At 46.5% G+C, this 13,117-nt stretch overlaps 1 protein-coding gene across 5 annotated transcripts in view; it reads right to left on the bottom strand.

Moving 5' to 3' along the window:
• The window catches only part of DGKD (diacylglycerol kinase delta), a 109,382-nt gene extending 101,117 nt beyond the window's left edge, over positions 1–8,265 (bottom strand). For 4 of the 5 annotated variants that reach the window (XM_022568008.2, XM_022568007.2, XM_089916204.1 and 1 more), the window contains exon 1: positions 8,090–8,265. In XM_022568008.2, the coding sequence (XP_022423716.1) occupies positions 8,090–8,245 (156 nt within the window). In that variant the 5' untranslated portion in view covers positions 8,246–8,265. Of the gene's footprint in view, positions 1–7,863; positions 7,998–8,089 lie in introns of those variants that run through there. The other variant, XM_089916202.1, reaches the window with a different exon arrangement.
• Positions 8,266–13,117: the final 4,852 nt, after the last annotated feature.

Genomic DNA, 13,117 nt, shown 5'->3' on the forward strand with positions numbered 1-13,117 from the left:
AAACAAAATGAAAAGACAGCCCTCAGAATGGGAGAAAATATTTGCAAATGAAGCAACTGACAAAGGATTAATCTCCAAAATTTACCAGCAGCTCATGCAGCTCAATATCAAAAAAACAAACAACCCAATCCAAAAATGGGCAGAAGATCTAAATAGACATTTCTCCAAAGAAGATATACAGATTGCCAACAAACACATGAAAGGATGCTCAACATCAGTAATCATTAGAGAAATGCAAGTCAAAACTACAATGAGGTATCACCTCACACCGGTCAGAATGGTCATCATCAAAAAATCTACAAACAATAAATGCTGGAGAGGGTGTGGAGAAAAGGGAACCCTCTTGCACTGTTGGTGGGAATGCAAATTAATACAGCCACTATGGAGAACAGTATGGAGGTTCCTTAAAAAAACTAAAAATATAACTACCATATGACCCAGCAATCCCACTGTTGGGCATATACCCTGAGAAAACCATAATTCAAAAAGAGTCATGTACCACAATGTTCACTGCAGCTCTATTTACAATAGCCAGGACATGGAAGCAACCTAAGTGTCCCTCAACAGATGAATGGATAAAGAAGATGTGGCACATATATATACAATGGAATATTACTCAGCCATAAAAAGAAACGAAGTTCAGTTATTTGTAGTGAGGTGGATGGACCTAGAGACTGTCATACAGAGTGAAGTTAAGTCAGAAAGAGAAAAACAAATACCGTGTGCTAACACACATATATATAATCTAAAAAAAAAAAAAGGTTCTGAAGAACCTAGGGGCAGGACAAGAATAAAGATGCAGACGTAGAGGATGGACTTAAGGACATGGGGAGTGGGAAGGGTAAGCTGGGAAGAAGTGAGAGAGTGGCATGGACATATATACACTACCAAATGTAAAAGAGATAGCTAGTGGGAAGCAGCCGCATAGCACAGGGAGATCAGCTGGGTGCTTTGTGACTACCTAGAGGGGTGGGATAGGGAGGGTGGGAGGGAGATGCAAGAGGGAAGAGATATGGGGATATATGTATATGTATGGCTGATTCACTTTGATATAAAGCAGAAACTAACACACCACTGTAAAGCAATTATACTCAAATAAAGATGTTAAAAAAAAAATTTAGCAGTTGATAATCATTCAGTTTTCCATATCAGTGCCCTTTTCTTTGCTCTTCTTTCCTTCCTGAAACACTAACCCTTCACCTAAGATCATTTTCCTTTAGCCAGACACAAACAAAAACACCCCCTGATGTTTCCTTCATTATGGGTCTGCCCACAAAAAATTGATTTTGTTTATTTGAAAACATCTTTATTTCAGCTTTATTTCTGAAGGATCTTTTGGCTGAGTAATGAATTAGGGTTAGCAGTTTCTTCCAGCACTTAAATTTTGATTGACTTCTGCTTCCATGGCTTCTGTTAAGAACACAGCTGTCAGTCTCACTGTTGCTCTTTTGAGGGTAATCTGTCTCCAGTTGCTTTCAAGACTCTTCATCTGTGGTTTTCAGCAGTTTTATTAAGTGATAGGTGAGGCTTTCTTTGTGTTCACAGGCTACTGAATCTGTGGGTGGTGCCTTTTAATAGTTGTGGGAAGTTCTCAGGCATTATCTTTACAAATGTTGTTTCTGCCCAATTTTCTCATAAAAGACCTTTTCACTATTATCTCTGACTCCTGCCTTATCTGCTAATTTCTCCACTTTTTTTTGTCTCCAGCCTTCCTTATGGGTAATTTTCTTTTGAGCTGTCTTCTGGGCCACTGAATTCTTTCTTCAGCCGTGTCTATTCTACCCTTCCTTTGAGAACTTAACTTTGATTATTACATTTGCCAGTTTTAGAATTTTCATTTGGTTCTTTTTTAGTTTCTAGTTCTCTGCCAGAATTCTCAGTCTGGTCTTTTATCTCCTTAAACATAGTAAGCATAGTTGTTTCAAAATCTGTGTCTGATGTCTAGAGCCCCTGTTTATCTGTCTTTATAGTCTGCTGTTTCCATTGGTTTTAATTCACATGGCCTTGCCTCCCCGTGTGTCTGTTCTTCACTGAACACAAAACAGTGAATTTACAACATGGCTTGTGAAAATAACTGGACGACTGGATGATGTCATCTCCCTCTACAGAGGACTGAAGTTGCTTCTGTTAAGCACCTAAAAACAACAGCACTCTGGGATTACCTTAATTTCAGAGAACTGACATGCTATGAAGCATGACTGCAGGCCTTTGGAAGTCCTACTTCTAATCCTCCTCATTCCTTGGAAGTGGCTTTTTGGCATCCTAAACCAAATTGAGGGAGCTCACCAAGGATTGCTGCCCTTTGGCAGATTCCAATACCTCAGGTCCCACAGGCATTTCTGACTGCTTCACAGAGCTCAGCCCCTCGGCATCCCCTTCAGAGTCAGTATATGCCCTACATTAGTTTCCTGTGGCTGCCCTATAACCAAGGCCACAGACTGGGAGGCTTAAACAACAGAAATTTGTTGTCCCACAATCCAGGAAGCTAGAAGTCCAAAATCAAGGTGTCAGCAGGGCCACGCTCCCTCTAAAGGATCCAGGGGAGATTCTATTACCTCTTCTAGGGGCCCCACCTGGTCCTTGGTTTGTGACAGCACAGATCTAAATCGCTGGCTCTGTTTTCATATGGCTTTTTTCTCTGTGTGTTCCTCTGTGTCCAAATCTTCCTCCTCTTTCTTTTACAAAGACACCAGACATTAGATTTAGAGTCCTTTCATCACCAAAACAACCCTACAGTACCTATGTGGTTATTCTATTAACGCCTTCTTCAGACTACTAGCTCTAGGGGTGTTCTTTGTTGCTCAGGAAGGCCCCCCCAAGTGCCAGCACACAGAACAATTTTAAGGTCTCCACTATTTGCTGAGTTAAACTGAATCTGTGAAATAAAGAAAATAACACCTAGCCCATGCTATTCCCACTAGTATTCAATAAATTAACAATTTTTAAAAAAGATACTCACTGTTAATTGTCTGCCAGATTTGTTTTTATTTGCTATTCTGGCTGCTAGAGATGGAGACTCACCCAGATCAGCTTGAGCTGGGGGTGGAGGGGTTCAGGGGGATGGCTACTGGTCAAGGTATAAAAAGTGAACAATCAGAAAGACAGAAATAATCATAAAAGCAACCATTTATTGAATGCTCATAATATGCCAGGCTCGACGCTAAATAAGCATTGCACAAAGACTACTCCACTTGATTCTATGAGTTATCATCATCATTTTTATTTTACCGATCTGAGAACTATTATTATCATTTATATTTTGCAGAGATAGAAACTGAGGCTCAGGAACACACACCTAACATTTACTGTCACCACTCGTTACCCAAGAACTAGTATTTTCCCTATTTACAGATAAGGAAACCAAGTCTTGAGAGGTTTGGAGACTTGTTCGTGACACCAAAGTTTAGACTCTTAAATACTGCTACATACTAGCTTTAAAAAAACCTTTTAGGGACTTCTCTGGTGGTCCAGTGGTTAAGAATCCATCTTGCAATGCAAGGGATGCCACTTCCATCCCTGGTCAGGGAACTAAGATCCCACATGCCTTGGGGCAACTAAGCCCGCGAGCCACAATTAGAGAGAGGACCACGTGCCACAACGAAAGATCCCAGGTGCTGCAACTAAGACCCGACACAGTCAAAAAATAAATAAATATTTAAAAAAACAAAAACAAAAACTTTAATACCACTTCACACCCATTAGGATAGCTATAATCAAAAAGATAAAACAACTGAGGACATGGAGAAACTGGAACCCTCATACCTTACTGGTGGAAATGTAAAATAGTGCAGTCACTTTGGAAAACAGTCTGGCAGTTTCTCAAAGACTAAGCATAGAGTTACCATGTGACCCAGCAAACCTACTTCTAGGTACATATCCACCAGAAATGAAACATATGTACACACAGAAATATGTACATGAATGTTCACAGCAGCATTATCCAGAATAGCCAAAAAGATAGCCAAAAAGTAAAAATAACCCAAATGCCCAGCAACAGATGAATGTAAATAAAACGTAGTAAATCCATACAACGGTATATTACTCAGCAGTAAAACGAAAAGAAGTACTGGCACAGGCTACAACATGGATGAATTTTGAACACATTTTACTAAGTGAAAGAAACCAGACACAAAGGGTACATACTACATATTATATTTATATGAGATGTCCAGAATCATCAAATCCACAAAATAGAAAGCAGACTAGCAGTTGCCTAGGGTTGAGAGAGTTGGGAAAAAACGGGGAGTAAATGCTAATGGTTATGGGTTTCTATCTTTTTTGGTTGCGTTGGGTCTTCATTGCTGCACGTGGGCTTTCTCTAGTTGTGGTGCACAGGCTTCTCATTGCAGTGGCTTCTCCTGTTTTGGAGCATGGGCTCTAGATGCGCGGGCTTCAGTAGTTGTGGCATGCGGGCTCAGTAGTTGTGGCTCGAAGGCTCTAGAGCGCAGGCTCAGTAGTTGTGGCACACGGGCTTAGTTGCTCTGCGGCATGTGGGATCTTCCTGGACCAGGGATCGAACCTGTGTCCCCTGTATTGGCAAGCGGATTCTTAACCACTGTGCCACCAGGGAAGTCCCATGGGTTTCTTTTTGGGGTGATGAAAATGTTCTAAAACTGACTGTGGTAATGATTACACAACCGTAAATATACTAAAAAACACTGAACTGTACACTTTAAATGAGTGAGCTGTATGGTATGTGAATTTTATCTTAGTAAAGCTGTTTTTTAAGTATTTTACAACTTGAACATTTTACTTAATTTCTACTAGTCTTCATTTCACAATGGAAAAAATACTTTGTTTAAATTTGAAATTAAGAATATAAGCACTTTAATGCACAAAGCCAAAAATGTTAACTTTTTAAAAATTTTTAAATAAATTAAGCTCCATCTTAACTGATAAGGCTTCACAGAATCACACTGTTCTCTACTCAGATTTCAAAATACCTTATAATGTGTTCATAAGCTAATTTACCAGTGTATTAGTTCCATTTTCTTTTTTCCACACTAGCTATGTGGTCCTATAAAATCACTACTGTGTACTATGGTAAGGAAATGAAATGAAGTAATGTGTTTGCTGGGGACAGTTGGAACATATGAAAATATCAGATGTACATGAAATGCTAAACTAATAAACAACCATCTCAAATCTATACACATCAAATTTTCAAAGACTTTCCCCATCAAAGACTTGGGAAAAAGTTTTAAAAGAACCTCACGAATAAAGATTTTTTTTGGCGTTTGATAAGGCTTCTCTTTACACATGTCCTTATGGCCTTATTTCTCAAAGTCTGGTCCATGACCAGCAGCAGCAGCATCTCCTGGGAGGTGATAAATGCAGAACCTCTAGCCCCACTCCAGACCTACTCAACCAGAATCTGCATTTTAACAAGATCCCGAGGGGACGTGTCTGCACATGAAAATTCGAGAAGCACTGTCATAAGATACTTCCTTTTCTTTTTCCATTAAGACAGCTCTAGCTTGCACTGGACTAATGTTTCAAAAACCTGACATACATACAGCTCTGGTCCTGGGCCAGCTTGTCCTCAGTTCTATTCCTCACTCTTCTGCTCTACTCCAAATTGCTGATCCCTGCAGGCTGGGTTTCCCAGGCAGGAGGGGGCATGGGGTGAGTCTCCAGGAGCAGCTGTGTCCTTCCAAGCCTCCAGCCCACGCCAGATGACCCATGGTGGTTCCAGCCTCTGGCGAGTCGTAGTTGTTCCTGATATGCTGCCTCCCGGCTTGTCTTCCAGCTTCCTGTTTGCTGCCTCATCGCAGGGTTACCTCACTGCCCACTGTTTGCATTCTCAATTCTTCAGCACCTGTGCGACCACTGCCCATTGAACTCCCTCTGTTTTAAATACTTAAAGTGGGTCGCTCCTTTTTGGACTCAGAATGATACCCCATACCACTCTGGATATTTCCCCTGTGCACCACATATACCAGAGGAATTTTCTGAATGGCTTATCTGCTTTAAAAGGGGGAGTGGGGAAGGGAGGTTGGGAGCTACCACACACACAGTAAACCTCACATTCCACCAATCTCTAACAACCCAAAAGAAAACTCAACCTTAAGCTATTTGTACAGCAGATGTGACTGTATTCAGAAACTCAAGTCCTCAGGGTGTATTTTTAACACTCTACCCATCACTCCTCAGCCAGAACAGCTGGTGTAACAGCTATTGTTTAAAGAGGGGAAAAAAAAGACTCCTTAAGAACAGAATTCTGGACAAACAGTGGAATCTCTGAGAGATCAAATCTTAGTAACAGTTGTAAATCACATGATCCACCCCATACTGGGCACACACCATGCTTGAGGACCAAGCAACAGGTGAGAACAACTCCTATCAGTACCATTTAGGGCTACTTGGAGATCTTTCTAAAAGCACCTCTGACCCATCACTCTGAGGCTCTGAATAATCCTTAGTGGCTCCCTCTTGCCCAAGGCCACAAACCCAACTCCAGGGCTATCCTTTCAAAATCCAGCCTGATCTACCTTTCCAGCCTCTTCCTCATTCCTCTCAATCTGACCCACTCACCTTCTGACCATTCCCAGGTGTGCCTAAACCTGTAGATACAACATTCAACTAGGTGGAAAGTCCCTCTTTCCTTACTTAGCCTGACAAACTCTTTCCCGCAAGATCCTGCCTCCCAGGGTAGCTGGATTCTCAGTCCTCTAAGCTTCCACAGCACTTACTACATCATACCGTCACATGGACAGATGTCCACCTCCTACAGGCTGGGAACCCCGAAATGGAGAAACTGCCTTCCATCTTGGGATCCTGACCATAGTTCAGATCCAGATCCAAGTTACTACCAGTGACACCCTGGGCAAGACATTTACCCTCTCCACCTCCAATTCCATAGGAAGGGAATGACAGACAACACCCAACACGGTGGGTTATCACCAGTGCTAATGAGTTAACCCATGTAAAGTGCCATAAACTTAACCCAAGAAAAGTGCCTGGCACATAGTAAGCACTGGAGAATTGCTAGCGTTATAATTATTACTATTACTGTTATACCTGGAACAAAGGAGGTGTTCAATACCTATGTGCTGAATAACTGGAGCACTTCACAGTAAAACTGTTTGTAACATTGGGACAAAAGATCACCCCATCCCAGGTATCAGAGGCTGACATAAGATTAAGAAACGGCTCCCACGGTAAAAGTACCAGCTGAACTCACTGGCCCTGGAGGAAAAGCGCACTGCAGCGGGATGAGATAGTCTGTGCCAGCTGGATCTGCCCAGGCTGCCCACAGACCTAGTCTGCCCTCAGCCACCTGTCCAACCACCTGCCTGAGGAAGCCGTGTGCTAACACAGAGGGCTCACCTGCAGCAAAACCCAAAAGCAGTTTGCAACAGAAACCGCAATGGGAAAACAAAGGGTGCAACTTTACTCCTGCAGAAAGGAAATGCGTCTTTCTGCAGCTAATACTTCGCGTCTGGAGTTCTCCACCGAGAGTGAGATGCCAAGCGGGTGCGCAGCCAGGGACAGACCCCCTCTCCCCGCTTTCCCGAGAAGGGAGAGAGAGATGGTCACGGGACGCGCATCCCTGCCCTTTCCCGCACGAAAATCCACGCGAGGGGAAGGAAGAGCCCCACACCTGGGTCCAATCGGATTTCTCTGGGGCCACAGGTGAGTGCAGAGCACCCAGCGAGAAAGAGCCCGATCCGTCCTCAGAAATGTGCAGAACCCGGGTCGGGGAGCGCTCGCCGGCCGGACGCAGCCAGAAGTCCCCATTTCTGGTGCGCTCGCCCCCCAGCCTGCAGGCCTGTCCCACCCGGTCCTCGCGGCACGGGGCTTCTTCGCGGCCCGCCCCGCCCCGCCAAGCGCCCTGCCGGCCCGGCCCCGCGCGGCGCCCACCTGCTCCCCGTCCCGGGGTCTCCGCCGCCGCCCCGCCGGGAGGCGCGCTCAGCCCCGGGCGCCTGGTCCGTTACCCCGCGGAGCGCGCTCCGTCCGAGCAGCGGCGCCCGGCGGGAACCTAGGCCGGGCCGGGCCGGGCCTGGGCGGCTGCTCGGGCCGAACTGCGGGCCTCACGGGGCTGCCGCGGCGTGAGGGGCGCGCGCCCGGGCCGCCGCCGCGGGCTCACCTTCTGGCGGATCTGGCCCGACGTGGACACCTTGCGGATGAGCTTCTGCGGGGAGCCGGGCTCCGCCTCGGGCTCGCTGTCGGACGACTCCTCAGGCGGCGGCGGCGGAGGCGGCTGCGGCGGACCCGGCTGAGGGGCACCCGCCGCCGCCGCCATGCTGCCGGGCCAGCGCGCGCACAGCGGGCGGGGGCGGGGCCGGGGCCGGGGCCGAGCCGGGCTGGGGGGCGGGGCCCTGAGGGGCGGGGCCTGGACCGCTGTCTCCAGCTCCGCCCCTCCGCGACCCCTGCCGGCCGCGCGCGCAGCCGGAGGTGGCGCCCCTGCCGGGCGTCTCTTCGCCCCCACCGGTGGTGTCAGAACCACAGGTTTTAGCATCTGTTTCTTTTCTTCCTGGGACACAATTTGTATGGGGTTTTTTATTTTTGTGTTCACTCTTTTTCATCTTTAATGTTCCCCTTCAAGAATGTAAGTGACCTCCAGGCGGCTCGGGACTGTCTTTCTTGCCCTGCTTCGTGTCTCCAGCATCTAAAGCAGCGTCCGGCATTTAGTAGTTAGTTGCACGACAAACAGTTCGAGGAGTGGGTGATGCATGCATGAATGCAGGAAAGAAAGTACTTGGACAGGCCTGTGGGATGCCGGAACAGGGATACACAGTTCCATCCGAGAAGGCTTCCTGGAGAAAAAGATAAAGTGAGACGGAAAATGTGAGCAGGAGTTATCCCTAACCGGGGACCCCTGTTCCAGGCCAAGAGATGAGATTGTGCAAAGACCTGGAGGCAAGAAAGCACATATCTCTGGAAAAAAGGGAAACTGTAGCCTAAAGGAAGGAAAATACTTGAAGAGATGAGCCTGGGGGCGGGCAGGTCAGACTGGGCCTTTGTAAACCTGATAAGGGGGTTGGTCTTTTAGGCTGAGTCCTGAAGGCAACAGGAAGCCCTTGAGCCATCTCAACCCTGGGCGGGGCTAAGTCACAAAGCTGAGGACTGTGATCCAGGCTTTGAAGCAATCGGGGCAGGTGGCTGCCCTGGATTACTGGGAGGGGCTGGGGAGACAGAGAAGTGGACTTCGGAGGGTAGCTGGAGGAGAGGCAGAGGCAATTTGGGATAAGCCCCTCCTTCCCAGCTAAGACAGCTGGAGGAGAGGGAGTGAAATTGGAGGTGAGTTTTTGCTGCCCTATGGGACATCCAGGTGAAGAAGGGTTTGGTGCCACCTGAGAAGGGCAAATCCTCTTTATAGACCCTATCTCCAAATACAGCCACATTCTGAGGTACTAAGGGGCTGCACAATTTTCCCCTTGCCCTTTCAAAGGGCTGCTCCTAGAGACACAGTGGCTCCTGTCCTGCCTGCGGGTCAGCACACTCTGGCCCCCACTGCACTGGGCAATGCTTTCCAGAGGCAAAATAAGTGAGACACGCCCCCCCCCCAGGGGCCACAGAGGAGCATCTGGTGTGGGGACATGGCCAGGGGAATGGATTCACTGCCAGGACAGAGCATATCAGGGCCTAATGCAGGAACACTCTGGGACACGCTGGAGACCCCTGGTGAACCCAGCTGTGCAGCCCAGTGCTGTAGCCACTAGCCACATGTGGCTACTTCAATTTCAAGTTCAATTAATTAAAATTAAATTTTCAGTTCCTCGGTCACACTAGCCACATTTCAGCTGCATGTGGTTTAGCAGCTACCACACGGGACAGCACAAATATAGAAGATTTCCATCATCGCAGAAAGTTCCGCAATGCAGGACAGTGACGGCTCCCGTATACTGCCCACCGGCCACACACCAGACACTTGAGCAGCGACTCTAGTCCACACACATGTCCCCCAGAGCAAGCTTGATGGTCTCATTCTAGAGATGAAGACCTGAGGTTCAGATACGTCTCCCAAGGAATTCATGAGAGGCAGAATTTGAACTTGGACTATGTGATTCCCAAGTCCTTGACCCTTCAGGGCTAGGCCTCCCAGGAAGCTGAGGCTCGAAGGAGCTCAGAGGAAGAAAGAGGAGAGAAGGGTCTTGTTATGGGCTGACTTGTGTCCCCGCTCCCAACATTCATACGTTGAAGTCCTAATCCTCTAGTACCTAAGAATGTGGCCGTATTTGGAGATAGGTAGGTAATCAAGTTAAGGAGGTAATCAAATTAAAATAAGGTAATTTTAAGGAGGTAATCAAGTTAAAATGAGGCCATTAGGATGGGCCCTAATCCAATACAACTGGTGTCCTTACATCAATAAGAAGACATTTGGACGCAGACAGGCTCCAAGGGAAGACCATGTGAAGACACACAGAGAAGTCATCTGCGAGAAAAGGATAGAGGCCTCAGAAGAATCTGACCCTGCCGACACCTTGATCTCAGACTTCTGGTCTCCAGAATTGTGAGAAAATAAATTTCTGTTGTTTAGGCCCCCAGGTCTGTGGTACCTTGTTATGACAGCAAGGAGCTGGCTAATAAGGGCACAGAGGGGAGGGTGTCCTGCATCTCCACGGAGATTGGTGATTTTTGTATCAATTAATTGCAATGTAGCGTGATACATAAGTGCAAAAATCTAAGGGTGTTATAGGGGGAGGGACGGTACAGCAGGAGAAAGAGTTATAACTCTGCCGGAGGTGTCAGGGGAGCCTCTCCAGAGGACGGATTACCCCAGCCTGGTTTGGAGATTTGAACTGAAAGGCAAGGGGATGGAGGGAATTTTCCAGGAAAATACAAAAAGGCAGGAGACTACTACTCGAGTTGGGAGGATGACAGGGATTTGCATTTGCTGCTGAGCCTCTGGTCAGGTGGTGGGGAGTCTGGAAGGTGAGCTGCACCAGGACTCAAAGCAGCCTCTGTTTGACTCAGGAGCAAGGACGTTATCCTCTGGGCACCAGAGCCACTGAAGGGTTTTTGCAAAGCAGAGGAGGGTTCTATCCCTGGTCGGGGAACTAGATCCCGCATGCATGCCGCAAGAGTTCTCATGCCTCAACTAAGAGTCTGCATGCCACAACTAAAGATCCCATGTGCCGCAACTAAGACCTGGTGCAGCCAAAATAAATAAATAAATAAATATTTAAAAAAATAAAATAAAGTGATTTACCAATCCAGGCAATGCTGATTTGGGCCAGAACCGAGGAGGTAGTTGTGGAGGTGGAGAGAGGAGGTGACAGACAGAAGACGTAGTAGAGGGAAGAATAGGGACCAGGTGCTCCCTGGCAGGAGATTAGGGAGCGGGGCAAGTCGGAATGCCTCCCAGATACGGGGCTTTCCAGGGAAGAACGCCCCACTGAGCACAGTAGGCCTAGAGGAGAAGATGAACTTGGTTTGGAGCAAACTGAGCTTGAGATGCCTGGGTGTGCTGTTGCCTATGCCCGTTAGATGCTCAGGGGATACCAGGGTTCCAGAATCCATCATTTTAGAGGCGAAAAGCCAAGGGCATGAACGTGAACGCAAGGGAGAGTTGGGAGGCAGAGATTGTGGCTGAATAGGAGTCTATCTGCAATTATGAAAAAGTACTAGAAATTGTCACAGCCAAGAGGAGCCTAAGGGAATGTGATGACTAAATGTCATGTGGGATCTTGGAACAGAAAAAGGACATTAGGTAAAAACTAAGGAAATCTGAATAAAGAATGGGCTTTAGTTTAATAATAATACGTAAATATTGATTCATTCAGTGTGGCAAATGCACCATCCTAATGTAAGATGTTAATAATTTAGAGGAAACTGGGTATGGGGGAACTCACTGTACTTTCTTTGCAACTTTTTTGTAAATCTGAAACTATTTGAAAATAAAAAGTATATTTTTAAAAAGAGTATTAGGCTTAGTAAGAACTATATTATGTTCTTAAATCAGAGGAACATAACTGCCATATTTTCTCTGATGAGCAAAGAAGCCTTTGTGTTCTCTGGTGGCTGCAGAGTACTGTCCCTTGGAGACCACCCCCAAGGTGGCACGCCTGTAAGAGCACATTCACCCGTACCTCCTTATGCAATGAGTCACGCTGTGAATCATCTCTAACAATATGCTGCTCCCCGAGTTTACCCCACCTTAAGGGCATATCAAGGTGGCAGTAATAACACACTTCACATCCAACCTAATCTTTCTTCTCGACCTGTCAATGTAGAAGTGCACCTCCTGTCAAAAAGAACCGCTTCACGTTTGAATAGATAAAGGATGCACTTGAAAACATGGGAATTATCTTATTTTATCCTGAACTGTGGTTATGATTGACATCTGGAGCAGGACATTGCTTTACTGTGTGCGACACATAGTTCCCCTGGCCCCCAGGACCTGTGTCAACCAAATACCACCCCCATACATTTCCAAGTGCACCCAGCTTCCGCCCCCTCCCTGCCCACCCCCCAAGCATAAGTAAACTAAACCCTTAGGGTTGTGATATTAGACTGGGAGGCAAGCAGTGAAAAATGTTAAAGGAATAGGAAAACAGACACTCTAGAAAGAAGTTATCTACACGTGATAAAATTGTAGAGAACTAAATAGACACACACGAATACAAGTAAAAAGGGGGGAAATCTGGAAAAGATGGGTGGATTACAGCTACATGTGAATCTATAATTATCTCAATAATATTTTCAACTTAAAAAATAACTTAAGGGCAGCCATTGTTGAATCATAAATGCTCCGACACCCCCCCCAGACTCTCCTATACACATTCAGCAACAAAAGGTGAGCAAAGGGAATTCCCTGGCGGTCCAGTGGTTAGGACTCCGAGCTTCCACTGCAGGGGGCACGGGTTCAATCCCTGGTCAGGGAACCAAGATCCCGTATGCCACACAGTGTAGCAAAAAAAAAAAAAAAAAAAAAAAAAATGGTGAGCAAAGTTCTGGTTGTTATAGACTCAGGGAAACCAGAGTTTAAGTCTTGACTCCAACTCTCACTAGCTGTGTGACCTTGGGTAAGGTACATAACCTCTCTGAACTGCAGTTTCCTCATCTAACAAATGGGAAGCATGGTTGGAATGATTAGCTGTAACAGGTGAAGTGCCTAGCACAAGGCAGGTGCCCAATAAATAGCAGGGACCGCTACTTCTCCTTTGGTTGC

The sequence above is a fragment of the Delphinapterus leucas genome, chromosome 8 (assembly GCF_059928025.1).
Source record: "Delphinapterus leucas isolate spDelLeu-1000000601 "Yukka" chromosome 8, BTC_Dleu_Yukka2, whole genome shotgun sequence".
Classification (NCBI taxonomy): domain Eukaryota; kingdom Metazoa; phylum Chordata; class Mammalia; order Artiodactyla; family Monodontidae; genus Delphinapterus; species Delphinapterus leucas.